This window comes from Grampus griseus (assembly GCF_964374135.1).
Source record: "Grampus griseus genome assembly, chromosome: 2".
In the NCBI taxonomy this organism is placed as follows: domain Eukaryota; kingdom Metazoa; phylum Chordata; class Mammalia; order Artiodactyla; family Delphinidae; genus Grampus; species Grampus griseus.
The window spans coordinates 27,538,217-27,558,580 of NC_139018.1; the positions used below are offsets into that span (position 1 = coordinate 27,538,217).

The 20,364-nt window shown below is 41.2% G+C and overlaps 1 protein-coding gene across 2 annotated transcripts in view; it reads left to right on the plus strand.

Moving 5' to 3' along the window:
- NEK9 (NIMA related kinase 9) overlaps positions 1-19,830 on the plus strand; it is a 37,352-nt gene extending 17,522 nt beyond the window's left edge. The window contains exons 13-22 of one of the 2 annotated variants that reach the window (XM_082681507.1): positions 889-935; positions 2,115-2,270; positions 4,098-4,206; positions 4,714-4,875; positions 8,640-8,810; positions 9,526-9,585; positions 11,978-12,186; positions 13,093-13,254; positions 14,773-14,982; positions 17,219-19,830. In XM_082681507.1, coding sequence (XP_082537633.1) covers positions 889-935; positions 2,115-2,270; positions 4,098-4,206; positions 4,714-4,875; positions 8,640-8,810; positions 9,526-9,585; positions 11,978-12,186; positions 13,093-13,254; positions 14,773-14,982; positions 17,219-17,341 — 1,409 coding nt within the window. In that variant the 3' untranslated portion in view covers positions 17,342-19,830. The remainder of the gene's footprint in view (positions 1-888; positions 936-2,114; positions 2,271-4,097; positions 4,207-4,713; positions 4,876-8,639; positions 8,811-9,525; positions 9,586-11,977; positions 12,187-13,092; positions 13,255-14,772; positions 14,983-17,218) is intronic. The other variant, XM_082681508.1, reaches the window with a different exon arrangement.
- Positions 19,831-20,364: the final 534 nt, after the last annotated feature.

Genomic DNA, 20,364 nt, shown 5'->3' on the forward strand with positions numbered 1-20,364 from the left:
AGGTGTAGCCTTGACTCTGTCCACTTATTCCCAGGCGGACAGCCTGACCTCTTGCTTGTGTGCCTCTAAACACATCATGCAGCCTCTATTTGAGAACTGTTAATTCAGTAAAAGAGAATCTTTTTATTTTATTTTTTTTGGCTGCGTTGGGTCTTTGTTGCTGCGCGCAGGCTTTTTCTAGTTGTGGCGAGCGGGGGCTACTCTTTGTTGCGGTGCATGAGCTTCTGATTACAGTGGCTTCTCTTATTGCGGAACATGGGCTCTAGGTGTGTGGGCTTCAGTAGTTGTGGCACACAGGCTCAGTAGTTGTGGCTCGTGGGCTCTAGAGTGCAGGCTCAGTAGTTGTGGCGCACGGGCTTAGTTGCTCCATGGCATGTGGGATCTTCCCAGACCAGGGCTCGAACCCATGTCCCCTGCATTGGCAGGCAGATTCTTAACCACTGTGCCACCAGGGAAGTCCAGTAAAAGAGAATCTTATAGACTATTTTCATTGGGAAGGAAGCACTCATTTTATTTTATTTTATTTTTTTAAGTTGAGGGGTACAGTAGATTTGATTTGATTTGATTTCTTTTTTATTTATTTATTTATTTGGTTGCACCGGGTCTTAGTTGCAGCAGGTGGGCTCCTTAGTTGCCACTTGCCGGCTCCTTAGCTGCAGCACGTGGGCTCCTTAGTTGTGGCTCGCGGGTTCCTTAGTTGCAGCTCGCCAGCTCCATAGTTGTAGCATGCGAACTCTAAGTTGCAGCATGCACATAGGATCTAGTTCCCTGACCAGGGATCCAACCCGGGCCCCCTGCATTGGGAGCGCGGAGTCTTATCCACTGCACCACCGGGGAAGTCCCTGGAAGCCCTCATTTTAATGATTTTCTTTCTTATGTGTGTCTCAGGAAGGCTGGGTTTGGATTCAGAAGAGGATTATTATACACCACAAAAGGTAAAATCAGAGGCAACTTCTTCCTAGAGCCTATCTAGGTCACACAGACTCCAGTAATATGTCCTCTTTACCTGACTCCTCATATCAAGGTGTTTATCCCTGAAATATTTCCTATCTGGGAGACTGACAATCAGGGATTCCTAATTTAGCACTATGTGGTCTTGTCATCTGACTAAATCATAAAAAGTTGCGAAAGAAGATGCAGCCACTATGGACACTCTGGAGTCACATCTTGCTTGGGGATGAGCACTAAAATCAGAATGTATAGCGAAAAAGTCACATCAAGCTAAACACACCCTGGATGGGAAATATTGGAAAGCATTAGAGTATCCCTTAACCCAGCACAGCCATTTCCCTTCCCCTTTCCACAGTTGGATACCAAATGAAGTAGTTGTTTGTATTTAGGGGTCATATTGTATGAAATGTAATATCTAATTCCTCTCAGTACTGCAAGAGCTGGCACTGTGAGAGCTGGCATGGGAGCTGAAACAAGCAGAGAGAGCACGGTCAAATGCACCCTAGGACACAGGCTCACCCACTGTTCACTATTAACAATGTTTATTTACATTTTAAAAATTAACATATATCTGTGGGACCATTCTCAATCAATAGGATTCACAGTTATTCCTCTTCTTCTGAAAAGACTATAGGAGAAGGTTTGAGGTTTGAGTTTTCAGGTTTCACAGACATCCATCATGTCCCCCCACCATTCTTCAGCCCTGTCTAGTTAGCTGCAGAGGGATGTGAGCCTTCAGAAGTCTTGGCTGCTGCCTCAATCCTTGGTCACCTCACTTATTATATGACCTGACTGGCACCCCACAGGGCTACTGAGTTTCTTCTATAACTATCATGGGATCTCTGCATCTCAGAGGACTAAGTCAGTAATAGATCGAAGCTTCTCTTTTCCCAGTGTTTTCTGAGAAGTCTTCCTAAGTAGGACTTATTGCTAAAACTTTTAGCTGACCTGGAATTGCCTTCTTTTACTTTATTATAAAACTTGAGCTCCTTGTTGAAAACAGTAACCTCTAAGCTTCTGGGCAAATCTGAAGAAAACAGAGCAACCTTTATTTCCCTGTAGTCATTCTGCTAAATGCAGAGCATCATTTTTGAAAGAATTTGAGGGTTTTTCCCTAATACAAGTTATGTTTGGGAGATTTTCTGATTTTTTTTTTCTTGCAGGTGGATGTTCCCAAGGCCTTGATTATTGTTGCAGTTCAATGTGGCTGTGATGGGACATTTCTGCTGACCCAGTCAGGCAAAGTGCTGGCCTGTGGACTCAATGAGTTCAACAAACTGGGTCTGAATCAGTGCATGTCTGGAATCATCAATCATGAAGTGAGTACCCCGTTTGGTATCCTAAGTACATCATCAGAACTTCTCTAGGTTGGAATTTCTTTGGAAATGCTATTATTGGTTTGTGACTGTGGAATTTGACTTAAGAATAAAGTGACAATCTCACAGACATTATGTCCAGTAAAGTAGCCAGCCACAAAAGTGTACATACTATATGATGCCCATTATATGAAGTTTAAGAACAGGCAAAATTAACTTATGATGGCAAAAGTCAAAACAGTGGTTGCTTCTGGGAAGAGGGGCATAGGTGTTAACAGAAAGAGTAGGAGGGATCCTAGGGTGATGGAAATGGTCCATATCTTGATCGGGATGGTAGTTTTACATTTATATACCTTTAGAAAAATGTATCAAGCTGTACAATATTGTATAGTATGTTATACCTCAATAAATAAATTGATTACAAACAATCAGTGATGGAATTCAAATTCTACCTTATCACTGAAGTAGATACAAGAAAATTAACATTATGAAAAGAAACATTTTTCCATGTATCACCTCTCTAGGGAGTTTTTATGATTACTCTCAAATCACTGATCCTATACAGGCTTATTAAATGTAATTACCATTCCCCTCCTTCAAGAATGTCATAAATTTGCCACTGATATTAAGTACTAGTCCCCTGTTTGTGTTAGTATGATGAGTTTTTGTCATTTTCTAAAGAGTCATATTGAGACAAGTTTGCTGTCTCAATGGAAAAGGTAAGAATTAATTTTTAAGGGCTTCCCTGGTGGCGCAGTGGTTGAGAGTCCGCCTGCCGATGCAGGGGACACGGGTTCATGCCCCAGTCTGGGAAGATCCCACATGCCGCGGAGCAGCTGGGCCTGTGAGCCATGGCCGCTGAGCCTGCGCGTCCGGAGCCTGTGCTCTGCAACGGGAGAGGCCACAACAGTGAGAGGCCCGCGAACCACGCCCCCCCCCCAAAAAAAAAAAAAGAATTAATTTTTAAGCAATCTCTAAAGTAGTGATTGTGAAATGGGAGAGTGCAAATTTGGAGCAGGTCTGGGGAGGGTGTCCATGTACTTTGAAAAGGCATATTCAGAATTACCATTACTTGATTTGGGTTTTGTTACAACATTGTGTTTGTTGTGAAATTTTAAACTTACATGGGAAGATTTATTTTTATGCTAATCTAAAGGGGAAAAAACAAAACAAAACAAGGGCTTCCCTGGTGGCGCAGTGGTTGAGAGTCTGCCTGCCAATGCAGGGGACACGGGTTCGTGCCCTGGTCCAGGAAGATCCCACATGCTGTGGAGCGGCTGGGTCCGTGAGCCATGGCCATTGAGCCTGTGCATCCGGAACCTTTGCTCCGCAATGGGAGAGGCCACAACAGTGAGAGGCCCACGTACCGCAAAAAAAAAACAAAAAAAAAAAGGAACGTGGTTTTTAACAAGTTGAGAATATTGTAGGTAAAATTAGATCACAGTAAACTGATGGGCTGGACAGAGTCTTCAGGACTTTAATTCCTTCCCCTGCTTTTGTTAGGTATGTAGAGTGTATAACCAAGACAAAAATCAATGATTCTATCCTTATATAGATGCCTTCTGGGATGGAGAGTTCATGTTGTGCATACCCTAATTTAGGAATCTTAAAACTTTTGTGGTCAGAAAGTCCTGTCTCATACTAAATTCTCTGATTACATATTGAGCTTATTTCTTCTTTTATTCTATTGGAGATGAAAAGCTACCTGGCACCTTCTTAATAACATGATTCGCTTGAAAGGCCTTTGGATCACCACGACAACATTTTCAGCCTGTTTCCCCTCCATTTTTTACTTCATGAGTCTTTGCTTTGTGTTCTACCTTGTTTCAGGCATACCACGAAGTCCCCTACACAACCTCCTTTACCTTGGCCAAACAGTTGTCCTTTTATAAGATCCGTACAATTGCCCCAGGCAAGACTCACACTGCTGCTATTGATGGTGAGTTGATGTACGACTGTGTACACAGGCCTTAGTATTTCAGGCTCTTTTATTCTATCAAGTAGTAGTGCTTCTTAACTATATGTACACATTCTCCTGATTTCCCCCATCATCCAGTATTATCTCATTAACAAATTGGGCGTTCAAATAAATGTTTTGTTGGTAATCATTATAAGTATATAATCAATACGTTCCTTAATGAGAATACCACACCTATAATTTCTGGCAACTGCTATTTGTATTTAGCACCATCTATAAGTTTTCTAAGTTAAATAGTACCCATTTTCCACATTTAAAATAAAATATATAATATTGAATCGCTTCCTGGGTCTAATTGGTCATAGTTCTAGATGCCCTAGCTGCCCTAGGTCCAGGATTGTGTAGCTAGCTTTATATTTGTATACTCTAACAACCAGAAGCTAGTCTATGGGACTCTGCATTGTCTGCATTTTCCCTCTGTTTCATGACCCATTTGTACCTGGTTATTTATTTTTGCTTCTGTCTCAGAGCGAGGCCGGCTGCTGACCTTTGGCTGCAACAAGTGTGGACAGCTGGGTGTTGGAAATTATAAGAAGCGTCTAGGAATCAACCTGTTGGGGGGCCCCCTAGGTGGAAAGCAAGTGATCAGAGTCTCCTGCGGTGATGAGTTTACCATTGCTGCCACTGATGGTGAGTCTGTACATGTTATTTCAGGCTTTCTGGATAGATGGCTATATTTTAATTTTTGCTTGCAAAAGAGGTGGACTGGTTATTTGTGTAGCTGGATCATATGTTTACTTTTTTATCTGTGTTAAATTGGTGGCCAGTTTTTATGCCTATGGAGCTTCATTAACTTTTCATGTGTCCAACATAGTGATTGCTGTAAAAAGGTCAGATTTCTAGAAAATGGCAAGTTAGTACTCTTAAATCCCTACTTTTTTTACTTTAACTTTTTTGGTACAATGTTTTAAGAATTATTAAATATTTATATATATATACCTTGCCCAGTACCATGTTGGTTCCAATAAATGTTGGTGGCTAGAGAGGAGAACAACATAATTTAACCTTGTTCCTTGGTTGGGGTCAGCTGCACTGCAGTGATGTCTTTAGGGACTGCTAAGGCTTGAAGGGCTATATACCATGTGTTTCTCAACTTTCTGAATTGGTCTAATGGAATTTTCTTCTCTCTTTCCTCTCAGCTATTTCTTCTCCTCAGCATCCTGCTCCTATCACTTCTCTTCTTTATTGCAGCTTCTGCTAGCCTTCACTCCCTTTCCTCTTTCTTGTGCTTTCTTTTTTTCTTTTTTCTCTCTTCCTGTAACACCTTCTAAACTCTCTTGATTTTTGTAGCCACTTCTTTCTTGTGACTAGTGAACAACAAAAAAACATATTTCATCTTCTTATCTTTTGACTCATTTTGGCTTTTTTTGTTATTGCTCATGCTCTGGGACGTCTTTGTTTTCTTTCAGTCTGTGTCTGTTACTTACACAAGAGAGGTCCAGCAATAGTGTCAGATAAGTGATCTCTTACCATATTTAATTAAGTGAACCAGCCTTCAGAGTAGCACATTAACCTTCCCTGCTTGTCCCAGAACAAGTGGTTTTAGGGAACAGACTGGTTAGTTCAGGCTAGATAAATGGAAATGGTACCTAGAAAGAGAGAATCAGGATGTCACTGAGGATTAAAAATAGTATAGCAAGTTCAGTAGCACTTTCTGACAGGTCCTCAGAGAGGTAATGTTTCTTCAGTATCTGTGTACTTCTCAAGTTAAACTTCAGAATGACGAGTATAGAATTAGACTCTGTGTCTGGGCATATTACCTGTTGATAAATGTTCCTCTACTCCTTTGAACTGTACTTGATCACCTCATTCACATAGCAGACATAAACTGAGTGCCTACTATGCTCCAGGTCCTCCTTTAGGCTCTGGGACTATAGAAGTGAGTCTCAGTAAAAATAGAACCATTGTATGATCCAGCAATTCTACTCCTGGGCATATATTCGAAGAAAAGGAAAACAGTAATTCGAAAAGATACATGCACCCCAGTATTCATAGCAGCACTATTTACAATAGCCAAGACATGGAAGCAACCTAAGTGTCCATCAACAGATGAATGGATAAAGAAGATGTGGTACATATATACAGTAAATGGGATATTACCCAGCCATTAAAAAGAATGAAATTCTGCCATTTGCAACAATGTGTATGGACTTAGAGGGTATTATGTTTAGTGAAATAAGTCAGAGGATGGCAAATACTCTATGTTATCACTTATATGTGGAATCTAAAAAATAAAACAAATGGATGAGAATGACAAAACAAAAACAGACTTACAGAGAGAGTGAGAACAAACTAGTAGTTACCAGTGGGGAAGGAGAAGTGGGGAAGGGCAAGATAGGGATATGGGGTTAAAAGATACAAACTACTATGTATACCATAAATAAGCACCAAGAATATATTGAACAGCACAGGAAAATATAGCCATTATTTTATAATAACTTGAAATGGAATATAATCTATAAAAATATTGAATCACTATGTTGTATACCTAAACTAATATAATATTATAAATCAACTATACTTCAATTAAAAAAAAAAGTGACGGGGCTTCCCTGGTGGCGCAGTGGTTGAGAGTCCGCCTGCCAATGCAGGGGACACGGGTTCGTGCCCCAGTCTGGGAGGATCCCACATGCCGCGGAGCGGCTAGGCCCGTGAGCCATGGCCGCTGAGCCTGCGCGTCCGGAGCCTGTGCTCCGCAACAGGAGAGGCCACAGCAGTGAGAGGCCCGCGTACGGCAAAAAAAAAAAAAAAACTTTCAGAAAGTCCCTGTCCTCAGGGAACTCACAGTCTAGTAGGGTAGGGGAGACATACATATAGACAGATTAGTGCAGTCAGGTAGGTTCAGTGCCATGATTGTAGTATCCAAGTCTAAAGCCTGGAGTGTCCAGGGCACAATCCTCTCCCTTTTTTTTTTTTTTTTAATATTTATTTATTCATTTATTTGGTTGCACCAGGTCTTAGTTGTGGCAGGTGGGCTCCTTAGTTGCAGTTCCCGGGCTCCTTGGTTGCAGCATGTGAACTCTTAGTTGTGGCACGCATGTGGGATCTAGTTCCCTGACCAGGGATAAAACCCGGGCCCCCTGCATTCGGAGCGCAGAGTCTTATCCACTGTGCCACCAGGGAAGTCCCTCACCCTTTATTATCTAATTGAGCTTATTACCTTAAATCTTCCCTGTGCACTGATAGCTTTAATTACTGTACCTGACTTCTAGACTCACTGATTCAACAGTCCCTTGATTTGGATGTCTAAAGATAAAGTGGCTTTATAGCCCGGTCTTCCCAGGTTGGTCCTGATTCATGCCTACTGTCCGGGCTTAATCATTAATAGCACCCCCTTTTCATTAAAAAATGCCCTGATTTGGATAAAAGGTAATGGGCATCTCAAACAAACTTACTGTATTCAAAATCAAATTTCCGATCTTCTTTTCAAACCTGTTCCTCCTGCAGCCTTCCTGTTTCAGAAAATGGCAGCTCTATCCTACACCCCACGTCCCATCCATTCACAAATTCTATAGATTATCCTCAGAATATATCCAACCACTTTTTACCATCTTCACTATTAAAACTGATCTCCCTGCTTCCATCCTTGGGCCCCTGCAGTCAGTTCTCCTCATGGTAGCCTAGGGGATCCTTTTAAATACCTACTGTTCAGAATCTCTACTAGTTTCCTATCTCAAACAGTAAAAACCAAAGTCATTGGAATGGCCTGCATGACCCAGACTCCAGTCACCTCCTGACCTCTTCTATGGCCACCGTCCCCTCCTTTACTTTGCTCCAGCTGCAGAGGACTTCTGTGTTGTGTTTGTGATACATACTTTGCACTTTGCTATTCCCTCTGCCTGGAAAGCTCTTCCCCTAGATATCCACCTGGTTCTCTCCTACTTCAATCAGGTCTCTGCTCAAGTATCAACAAGTACTTCTCTGACTACCCTGTCTAAAGTAATGATACGCTACTATTATTGTTTATTTCCAGTTTTCTTTATTGTTTATCTTCCTTCTTAGCACTTAATGCTACCTGAAGTAATTTATTTATCAGTCTCTCCCCACTAGAATGTCAGTTCCACAAGGGCAGCAACTTTGTTTTGTTCTCTGCTCTCTTCCTAGCACCTCAAGCAGTGCCTGTCATGAAGTAGATGCCCAATAATTATTTGAATGAATGACCAAAAATGTTGAATGAGTGAATGAATGGATGGCAGTATGTAGGAGCGGTGGTCATTTTTACCTGGGTGGCATCAGGAGTCGTTTAGGCTTTATATAGGGGAATAAATAGCTTTCCCTTGTTTTGTACATGGTGGAAAATCTTTTTAGCTCTAGGGCATAAAGATGGGGAACCCAAAAGAGTTGGGAAGCCAGTGTTCTGTTCAATTGTCTGCTGTTTAATTTTTTTTGTCTAGATAATCACATTTTTGCCTGGGGCAATGGTGGCAATGGTCGCCTGGCAATGACCCCCACAGAGAGACCGCATGGCTCTGATATCTGCACTTCATGGCCTCGGCCTATCTTTGGATCTCTGCATCACGTCCCAGACTTATCTTGCCGAGGCTGGCACACCATTCTCATTGTTGGTAAGGGTTCCATATGTGTTGGTTAGGATGGCTTTGACAGAGGATAGACCCACACCTAAGTTACTAATGGTCACATTCTGGCAAACAGAAGTGTCCTGAAGAAAAGAAGCTACTCGTGTAAGTCTTAATAATTGTCAGTGATACCATATCTAGTGGTAGGAATAGAACATTGTTTGCTGTCTTATGATAACATAAGGGCTCTGACCCCCTCGCGGTAGAATTTACTTCTAGTAGTCCACTGATTAGTTTATCTGTGCTCATGCTTTTGTGAGAAACATACAGTACACCTTTAAAAAGAAACTAAATCATAACTGCCTCCTGCATAAAGATTCCTTTGTTATGAACAAATTATAAAGGTCTGTGTGAAGGTTTACAAGTTCATTCTTTAGGTCAGCGGTTCACAACCTTGGCTGCGCATTAGAATCCCTTGAGGAGTTTTTAGAAATCCCATTGTCCTGACCAATTAAATCAGAACCTCTGGGGTGGGACCTAGGCATTGCTACTTTCTAAAGCTTCCCAGGTGATTCCAAAGAATAGTTAAGGTGGAGAATTGCTACATAGTTGAATATAGAGTAGCTATTGGTGCTTGGCTTATAATATTTTTATCTGGTATGAGAGATAGCAGTTATCTCCTAGATTAACTCCCTATCCTAGGCTGTCACTTTTCCTGTCTCTGGCTGTAAACAATGCTTACCTACTGAATATTTTTCCTCAGAGAAAGTATTGAATTCTAAGACCATCCGTTCGAATAGCAGTGGTTTATCCATCGGAACTGGTAAGTAGCAGTATCTCAGGTACCAGTGGTTTTCTGAGGTGTGAGTCTTTGGGTTGAATTCCGTGCAGTCTCCCAAAAAAGGAAATAGGAAATATCTCTGGGAAATGAGGAATACAGTGATCAAGAGGGAAGGTCATAGTTTGGTAGATTTCACAATAAGTTATGACTTCTACATTGCGGTCAGAAGGAGAGTACATCTTTGCCACCACACATGTGGGAGTAATTACGTGGCTTGCCCAACATTGTATTGTGACTTACGTACTGTTCGTTTCCTTTCAATGCTAGGGGCTATGGGTTCTGTCTACCCTTTACTTCCATAGTGTTCCCAGGGGTATTCCAGTCTATAGAAGTAGTCCTTCAGAATAAGCCCTTAGAATTAAAAGTTGGCTGAACTTTCAATGTAGTTGGGAAAATCAGCCCAAACCTCTCTAATACTTTTCCTTTGGCTGCTTTCTTCATGGTTCTCTTATTTGGGGCCATGCTAGGAAATTGAATCTGTGTTCCTTCTGGTTTTCCATTTGCTAGGGTACCTGTAGTCTTTGATGTCTCAGAACTGGATTCTGATGTTTTGTGCAATCAAAACAGATGAAGACCCAGAATGAAAGCAGACTAATCCTCCAAAAAGACAGTTGAAAATCTGATCTAGACTTGTTGAGCTCTAGTTTACACAAACACACATCATACCTTTTATTAGTTTCCTTTAGTAATCCATTGCTCAGCATCTGTTTGTGCATATTAATATCTGTCACAAATGATAAAATACCTTTTTGCTAAGCACAGCTGTTATATTACAGCTCTGTTTTACTAGAACAGTATTTAAAGGAAAAACTTAAGATTAAAAGCACATGTCCATTGTCTGGAAAATATAAACTCTGTAAGGGCAACGATTTTTGTCTTTTTTATTCAATAATTTTATCCACATTGCCTAGAAGAATGCCTGGCAAATGGTAAATGCTCAGTAAATATTTGTTGGTTGACTATGTTATAACCATACAATGGAATATTATATGTGTTAAAATGAACAACATCTACAAATATTTCCATAATGTGAAATGTAAAAAGCAAGTTGCAGCAGACTACATGCCTTTTTATAAAGTTCAAAAACAAGCAAAATAAATAATATATTGCTTAAGGATACCTAAGTATGTGATAAAGTTTTTTTTTTTTGCAAGAAGAAATGAAAAATACAAAATTAATCAGAGTAGTTATATATAGGTAGGAGGCCAGAGAAGGAAGGAATTCACAAGGCAGATGGAGCAAAACAGGTATTATTCTTGTTCAGCCCTGTCCCATAGCTCTTTCTGCGATAATGGAAATGTTCTATGTCTGTGCTGTCCAGTGTAATAGCCACCAGCCACATGTGGCTGTTGAGCAGTTGAAAGTGGCTCTTGCGACTGAGGAATTGAATTTTTCATTCTGTTTAAATTTAAATAACCATATTTGGCTAATGGCTACCGTATTGGAAACTAATTGTACTTTCATGTAGTAGATGCATGTATGGTTATTTTGTTAGGCATCAAAACTTACACATATGTTAAAAATAGTCTTAATGTGTATGTCAAATGTAACATAATTTTTAAAAGCCATTTAAAACAAAAAAGCAAGCTTAAGAGGTTATTTTGGCGTCTACAGTTCTGCTGCTTTGGTAGGATCACAGTGTGGCATAGTCAGTCCTCAAGCCAGGTTAGCTGATGAGCGTAAATAAGCTTTTACATTTAACTTTAGAATATACCATGCAATTTTTTTTTTCTTTTAGCTTTGGCAAATTACTTTCTTAGTTATATTTTTCTTTGGCTCATATTAAAGCTCAGTGTCATTTCCTGACTGTACATCAGCTCATCTTCATTAAATGTAACTTGGAATATGCTGCATGATATTTAAAGAACCAGCCATCATATTTTTTAAATTCTTACGAATAGTCATTAAAGAATTTAATGAATTTAATGGTTGAGGACTTCTCCATTCAGGTGTTTCCCCAGAAAGGGAGTTAATGGTGAGTTTATCTGGCAACTTTAAGAGGTGTTTGGCTCAAATGTGAAAAAGCTTTGTATATAAGGTGAACCTCTATGAAGGATGCTGGAGTCTGGGTATATCTGTTAAGGCCTGGATGCTGTGGTTGGGGTGAGTATTCAGTAATGCGGTAGAACATTGATAATCTGCTGTGGACATAAGGATAAGCAAGTTTGGAAAGTAGAAGTGAATATTGCTGTAAAGATACTGATACACAATACCTTGTATAAAAACTAAAAATTTAGTCCCAAGTATCTGATTTACACTGTTGCTGTTCTGCTTCACGCAACTCTAGGAACCTCTCCGGGGGTCGGTGGGGCTATCAGATGGTAAATCTTGCTGCATAGCAAAGCTTTCTATTTCTGTGCTGTGTATCTGTCAGTGGTTCAGAGCTCTAGCCCAGGAGGTGGCAGCGGTGGCGGTAGGGGAGAAGAGGAGGACAGTCAGCAGGAATCTGAAACTCCTGATCCAAGTGGAGGCTTCCGAGGAACAATGGAAGCAGACCGAGGAATGGAAGGTTTAGTCAGTCCCACGGAGGCCGTGAGGATCAGTAGTGGGGCCAGCAGCTCCTGTCCTGGCTGGCTTCGAAAGGTAATTCCTTTGGTAGAGGTACCTCTGTAGGGACTAGAAAGGATCTGTTTCCCATGTCCTATCCAAGCGTTTTGCAGCAGGCATCTAGGTTTCTGATTTCTACCTGAACCGAAATCACCAAATCTCTAATCCTTTTTCTTCCTGACAAGAAAAGGTATAAGATGTGCTCATACCTGTATTACTTAAATGAATGGAAATTAGTGCAGCCTTCCTTGAAGGCAGTTTTTGTAATGCATGCATGCAAAGGTTAAGCTTCTAGATTTTGTACTGTGGTTCGTAGAAGTAGAATATTGGGGCAATTGGAATGCCTTATGGTAGAGAAATGCTTAACAGTGGTTATCTATGAGTGATGGAATTACTGGTGATTTTTATCATCTCCCTTTGCCCATCTGTATTTTCACATTTTCTACAGTCAACATTTATAGTTAGAGAAATTTTAAATTTTGTACCCGCCCCCAACCAAAGAGAGAACGTGTAGATTTAAAGCTCCCTCTATAATAAGATTAAACTTGATAGCTACATAGGAATATGAATGGAGGAAGCAGCACACAGTTCTATCTAAAGCTTTAGGTCAGCCTTTAGCAACCTGGCAGTTGGCCTCACTGCCATTACCTTAGAGCTTCCCAACTTACTGAATAGCCTGTGTAGACTGAGTGTGTTAGAGAAACATGTCAGACACTCCAAAATGTTCTTGGATTTGAGTTTGAATTTGCTTCACTGTTCACTCCTCAGAGGAAGGAATGGCAGGATGTTGACAGGTAGGGCGAGCTATGTTGTAACCACAACTGTCCTGCTCCACTAGAGGGTGCTGATGTCACGACAGAGTGAAAGCTATAGCAAGAAGGGAATTTGGTCGAAAGTAAATGGCTCAAACAGAACTGATGAGATTCTTTCTTTTATACATAGGAGCTGGAAAATGCAGAATTCATCCCTATGCCTGACAGCCCATCCCCCCTAAGTGCAGCTTTTTCAGAATCTGAGAAAGATACTCTGCCCTACGAAGAGCTACAAGGACTCAAGGTGGGCTCTGAAGCTCCTTTGGAACACAAGCCCCCAGAAGGAGCCTGGGTAACTGAGCTTTTGCCTTTAAATCACAACTAGGTAAACAGTGGCTGTAAGCTCTGCCCACTTCTCCTGGCCTCACTGTCTTCCCCTCTAGCTTCATTGGTTTCCCAGCTGCCCAGCATCAACTCATACTGTCTGTTCAGTAGTGCTTAACGCCTGTATGCAAGGCGAAACTGATTTCTGTGGAAAAGTATCTACCTTTTCACATTTCTGACAGGCCCCCATCTTTCTATACCAGATGATTGTCTTTCTTTTCTCTCTGCCTCAGAAGTACCAAAACTGAAATTCCAAAATTCAAATCCAACTGTTCATGACACTGCTAGGGTAGGTTGGAGGTTCTAAATGTAAGTAAGAAATAATACTTGTAGTCTACTGGGGGAGCAATGCATGTATACCTAATTTTGGTAGAAATCAAATTGTGGTAAATATCTCAATAAAACTGTAAACCAGGGATCATCAAACTTTTTCTAAAGGGCTACATAGTAATTATTTTAGGCTATGCGGACCATACAGTCTCTTGCAACCATTCAATACTGATATCATAACACAGAAGCAGCCAAAAATAATGCATAATGAATGGGCATGCTTATGTTCCAATAAAACTTTATTTATAAAAACAAGCAGTAGGCTGGATTTGGCCCATGGGCTATCATTTGTTGACCCTTCCTATAAACAAAGTACAGTAGAAGAAGGGAGGAAAATCCAGGCTAGGATAATTGAAAAGCTTCCCAGAAGAGGAAATAAAGCCTTTGAAACTTCAAGGTAAACATTTTAATTCCTCTGTCAGTTAGCTGTCTTGAATTGTTTTGGCGATCCTATTTACTGAACACCTCTTAAATCTCTTCTAAAGTGTGATCCACTACATTTCATGAATATTGACCCTTTGAATCATGGTACCCTCACTGTGATCAGAAAGACTTGTTCCATCTGGGAAGATCCCACATGCCGTGGAGCACATAGAGTAGAGTGTGCCACAACTACTGAGCCTGCGCTCTAGAGCCCACAAGCCACAACTGCTGAGCCTGTGTGCCACAACTACTGAAGCCCGCACGTCTAGAGCCCATGCTCCGCAACAAGAGAAGCCACCGCAATGAGAAGCCCGCGCACCACAACGAAGGGTAGCCCCTGCTTGCCACAACTAGAGAAAGCTGGCGTGCAAAAAAAAAAAAAAGAAAAAAACTTGTTCCAAACCAAATTGTGCATTCTCTCACTTCAGCATTTTAAATAGGAAGATATCAATGACTTTAAAATTTTTCACAAAGTTCTCCAAAATAGATGATTATTCTTTTACCTTACCATAATGCAGACTGAGGCACTGAGAGTCCTCTTGCTCTGTTATGTTAGAGCCAGGTTCTATTGTAATCCCAGCAGTTTTCAGTTTCTCTTCCATTTACTTTGTGTATATGTGTTTTATATTGTTACTTTAAAAGTAAAATCTGGTAGCACTTAGAGGACATTTGGATTGGGGAGCTGTAGCATCCGGGCAGAACCTCCTATGACCCTTTTCTCCTGTCTCTCTAGCCACCTCGGCTGAATCCCACAGGAACATGCGCTGGGAAGGGAACACCCTTGACTCCTACCTGTGCATGCAGCACTCTGCAGGTGGAGGTTGAGAGATTGCAGGGTCTGGTGTTGAAGTGTCTGGCTGAACAACAGAAGTTACAGCAAGAAAACCTTCAGATTTTTACGCAGCTACAGAAGCTGAACAAGAAATTAGAAGGAGGGCAGCAGGTGAGAGCATTAAAAGGATAATTGAATTTCTAATTCTGTTTTGAAGAATCACAGAAACAAAACACCAGTGCCTGAAATAGGCTTACTTCTTTGCAAGTACTTACCTTTTGATGATGTAATGTTTGTAATTAATCCCAGATGCTTGGTCCTTCTTCAGGCACCTGGATTGAATCATTTCATCACCTAACTTCCATTGTATATTTGTTACCTTTGCTTTTTCTTCTACTTATTATGAAAAACTTTAAACATTACAGTTCAGTGGACACCCACACATCCACCATCTAGGTTCAACCGTTGTTAACATGTTGCTGTAATTATTTCAAATGTGTTTGTGTCTGTGTATGTTTAAAATATGTGTAGGTATTTATCTGTGTATTTGAAGTATGAGTGTGTGTATGTGCATGTATATTTTTTCCTTTTTCTTTTTTTGCTAAACCATTTTCAAGTAAATTATGAAAGTCATGACATAGCCTCCCTAAATACTTTATGACACATATCTAAAAATAAAGACGTCATTCTTCTGGAGAACCACAGTACTATTATCACACTTAACAAAAATAACACTAGTATTCTCGATTCTCATCTAGTACCCAGTTGATACTCAAATTTTCCCAGTTTTCCCATAAAAATGTCCTTTATAACTGTTTTTATTAGACCAGAATCCAGTCAAGAACCCCCTTTTACACTATTATGTTTCTCATTTCTTTTAATCTAGAACAATTCCATCACCACTTCTACCCCCCTTTTTTTTTTAACATTTTTAAATTGTTTTATTCAGTGATCCATACTTCCCTCACTGATTTGAAAGATCACATTTAATATATTGTAAATATCCAAATACACACGGGTTCATTTTTAGGCTCTCTTTTCTGTTGCCTTGAGCTATTTAATTAGTCCTATTTAAAATACTAGAGTTTTGAATGTCTTGATTCCCAGTAAGGAAAGTCCTGTGCTCCTTTTTATTCTTTTCTGGGGTTACATTGGCTATTTTTGCACATTGCTTCTTCTGTATGAATCTTAGAATTCCTCAAAAGTGAAGTTTCTCAAAACTCCCTTTGGTATTTATATTGGAATTTATTAGATTTGCTTTGAATTATATCTTTATTTGAGTAGAGTTGACTTGTCTGTAATGCTGAGTCTTCCCAGCCTTGAATAGTTATTTATTCAAGTCTTCCTTTATGTTCTTACATAAAGTTTTATCATTTCTTAGAAGTCTTGTGCGATTATTTTTGTTGTCATCTACCCCCGTTTTTTAAAAAAATTTCCATGGCATTGGTTTGTTGAAGAAACAGGGTCAGTTGTTTAACAGAATGTCCTACATTCTGGATTTGCCTTATTTTCCTGAGACATTGCTTATCTTATTCTTTTGTCACCCTGTCATTTCTGTAAACTGGAAGTTAGACTTAAGGCTTGATTAGGTTCAAGTTGAAACATTTTTGGTAAAAATACTTCACCGGTGATGCTGCTTGCGTCGTTTTTTTGTTGTTTTTTTTTTGCGGTTCGCAGGCCTCTCACTGTTGTGGCCTCTCCTTTTGTGGAGCACAGGCTCCGGACGCGCAGGCTCAGCGGCCATGGCTCACGGGCCTAGCCACTCCGCGGCATGTGGGATCTTCCCAGACTGGGGCACGAACCCATGTCCCCTGCATCAGCAGGCAGACTCTCAACCACTGCGCCACCAGGGAAGCCCTTGAGTCGTTCTTAAAGGGCCATAGTATTGCTCTATATAGAGTGAACTAGGTTAGGGAAATACTGTCAACCTTGGCTTTGCCATTTACCAGGTTTATGTGTTTGGACAAATTACTTTGTTTCTCTGAGCCCTGGTTCTCACCTGAAAGAAGAAAATAGTTGTTGTATGGTTGTTTTGAGGATTAGATGAAATAATGTCTATGAACGTACTTTGGAAAATAATATACACACTTGAAGTAAGCATGGAGTGATTGGCAGCTGTAGGAGAGAGGAGGATTGTTTTGCCTAGGGCTGTTTGAGTTTTAAAACTGAAGAGTTCTGCATCCCAGAAAATCCTGCGGTCCTGGGCAAACCACGACACTTGGTCACCTACCTGCAACAAATGTACAGGTGTGGACTTTATCTAAGGTCCTATTATTAAGGTAGTAGTATGAGCTTCTCACAAAACCATGGCTACACATTCTTAGAGGTGGGCATTGAAAATCTAGTCCTGAAATGCTGTAACTAGGTGGCAATGTTGTTAACCTGGAACTGTGTTTTATCTGGACAGGTGGGGATGCATTCCAAAGGAACTCAGACAGCAAAGGAAGAGATGGAAATGGATCCAAAGCCCGATTTAGATTCAGATTCCTGGTGCCTCCTGGGAACAGACTCCTGTAGACCCAGCCTCTAGTCTCCTGAGCCTGTATAGCCTCCAGGAAACTGGAATCCAAAGACCTTCACAGCACACTTACTGAACGCAGAGAGCGCTTTCCTGGCTTCGTTCACTTGCAGACAAGGAGTGCGAGGCGGAGGCTCTGAAGCACTTTCCATGTACACTTGGAGAGTAGCATTGCCTATTAGATAGGATCTAGGAGTGGTTTTGTGTTGGAGAATGGAAGGGCCCCATGGCCCTGGCTTTGTCCTCAGTGACTGCCATAGCAGCAGCAGCTCTGTACCTCATCTGGTGATCCCACCTTTGAAGAGGAGACACAATGCTCACCTTAATTTTGCTGGTAGCAGCTTACATCCCACGTACCGTTTTCACCATTAATTGGAAGCTGCCTTGGGAATTCGACACGAGGCATTGCACCCCCGGGTGGAGGAGGTTAAAGTGTAAAGCTGGAGTGGGCTGGAACCAGGTGTGGCCCATCCAGGGTCATCCGGAGAGTGGTGAAGTGTTCTAAGCCCTCTCAGGAACCTTAGTCCAGGAAAGTATGTCTGGTGGAGTCAATCTCCAGCTTGTTTTCAGAAAGTTCAATTATTTTGTGCAGCTAAATGCTTGAGGAGGAGCAGTGGGCTTAGGTTGCTTTTCCTCTGAGGGTTGAGTGAGACTTCTTCAATGAGGAGTAGAGAAAGAAGGGTAGGTCCCTCCTCGTCACACAGCAGGAGTGTGAGGCTGTGGCCAACGCAGGGTGGGATTTCCTAGCTTTGGAAGATTCCTCTGAGAGATGAGGCGTCTCGTAGAGAATTGAGTCTGTGGGGCAGTAAGAATGGACTTCAGAGGAAACTGTGAGGGGAGGCCCTCCTTCAGCTGCCTCTACTCGGTGTCTTCGAGAGGGCCTAGAGTGACTGAGTCTTCTGCCCCTGAGAAGACTTCTTGTGCCTCTGCCTTCATGGCTCTTAGGGTTCTAATCTTGACGTCAGCAGCTCCAACCGCTCCCTTTCTGTATGTCTAGTCAGTGTGTTTCCCCTTTTGGTGTTTTATGAAGCCATATCAGTGAATCTGTATCATCTTTCCTACTTGAGTGGCCCAAAGCCAGCCCCCAGACCAGGTAGTCCCTGAAGCCTAGCAGAACAGGAGGAGCCTGCCAAGTGAGAGGAATTTGGCTGAGAGCTCCCTTCTGATCCCCGTGTCTTCATGTCCTTGTAGACAGGAGCAAGCTAGCTTTCCCGGAGAGAGAAAGTGTCCTAGAAACGTTTGATGGTTTTACTTAAGGATGTGAGCGTTGTGTTTCCACCTATATACTAATTTTGAGTCACAGGAGCTGCCTTGATGAGTCTCATATCCTACCTCCCTAGAAAGAGCTAAATTAATTTTTGTTTCATTTTTCCCCAACCAAAAAATGAATGTTTGATATCTGTTTAATATTTTGGAAGGACCTGTGCAATGAAAATTATGCCATTTCCCTAAAACTGGTAGTGTAAAGGCTGCTGCTCTGGGAAAACCCCTCAGCTGGGGATGGGCAACTCTATTCAATGGGATCTTCTTTGGTTTAATATTCCCATTGTTTTCTCAATTCTGGGAAGCCTAGTACAATGGTACTAATGTAATCACTGAAGCCTTTTCTTAAAATAAGGGAAGGGGCCAACCCTGGATTAAAGTTACAAGTTCTGGGGACTTGGGGTTTGCAACAAACCCTAACAATGGGTTTTGATTCATCATGTAAATGCAACTTTGATTTTTTTTTTTTTTTTAAGGACTGACTGGCCTTTCACATTCTTGTATCCCTCATGCTCACCACCTCAGCAGGCCTGAGAGGCAGGGTCATTTTGGGTGTTAATCATGAGTATTGCTTCTGCCATGGAACCGAGGAACATGGGCATGTTGCTGAGACTATGGGATGAAAGTGAGCGCTGAAGGGAGGGTGAGAGCTGGGCTCTTGGTCCGGAGGGGAAGTCACTCTAGCAGTGGAACGCTGGGGTCGTTTTCTCTAGCACGTTCCCTTGGGAAGTCTAGGTTTGCTGTTAATCTGGCTGAGAATCTAAGTTCTGTGCCTTAGAGACAAGTTGCACTTTGCCAAATTGTGCCTGGGATAGCCATATGATTTTTCCCACCAAAAAGCTACGCAGACAGAAACCAGTTCAAAGGTGGTAGCCATGCATCAGATGAAAAGTAAAAGGTGAGGCAGCAGAAATGCCTTTGAATGGTTTTCTGTAGCTAATTCTTTTAAATTGCAACCTACTTTTCTTCTTTATGTAGTGCTAGGTGTTTTAAGTTTTCCAGTAGTATTGCTTTTGAGTTATAGTATAACCTGAGTTACTCCTCTGCTCTGACATTGTTGCTGAAGAATTAGCTTATTGTTAGCCAGATGTTTGAAAGGTTGAGGGTGGAGTGGTTTGACATTTCTGTTTTAAATAAACATTTAAACTCTCAATCAGTGCTATGCCTCAGTGAGCCTACGCATCGACCTTAGTCACTGGGGATAAAACACACAGACTCTAGGCCTTCGTGAATTTTTGATTCAGTGAGTCTTTATATAAATAAAGAAATAAATGGTCTTGTAACAGAAACAATGCAAGGGACTTTTGCACAGAAATAATCTTTGCTTCTTGCCAGTTTCTTTTTCTTACTAATAGAATCATTTTTGCTGCTACAACTTTTTTTCCCCCAAAACTTCTAAAATACAGTGCTTAAAATGCAGAAGGAGAAAAAGATGAGCCATTAAAAGAGGAAGGGTCATGTCTTGTACTTATCTCCACAGTGGGCTTTTTCAAGGTACTGCCAGTTTATGTTTGTAAAACTGTTTTCCCGCACAAAGGCTGAAGTGTATTTGGTCTCCCTGGCACAGCCACGTTGTGCCTTCTCTTGGCTGAACAGTTCACTAAAGTGTAGAGCAAGAGCAGCCTTAACTCACATTTCATTTGATTTTGCCATAGATTTGGAAACATTCATGATAGAACAACTCTGGTGCAAGGATGTATTGTAAATGAATTATTTCAAATGAGCATCCTTGGGCCTCCAAAGAAATATTATTCATGATAGTGTCAGGGCAG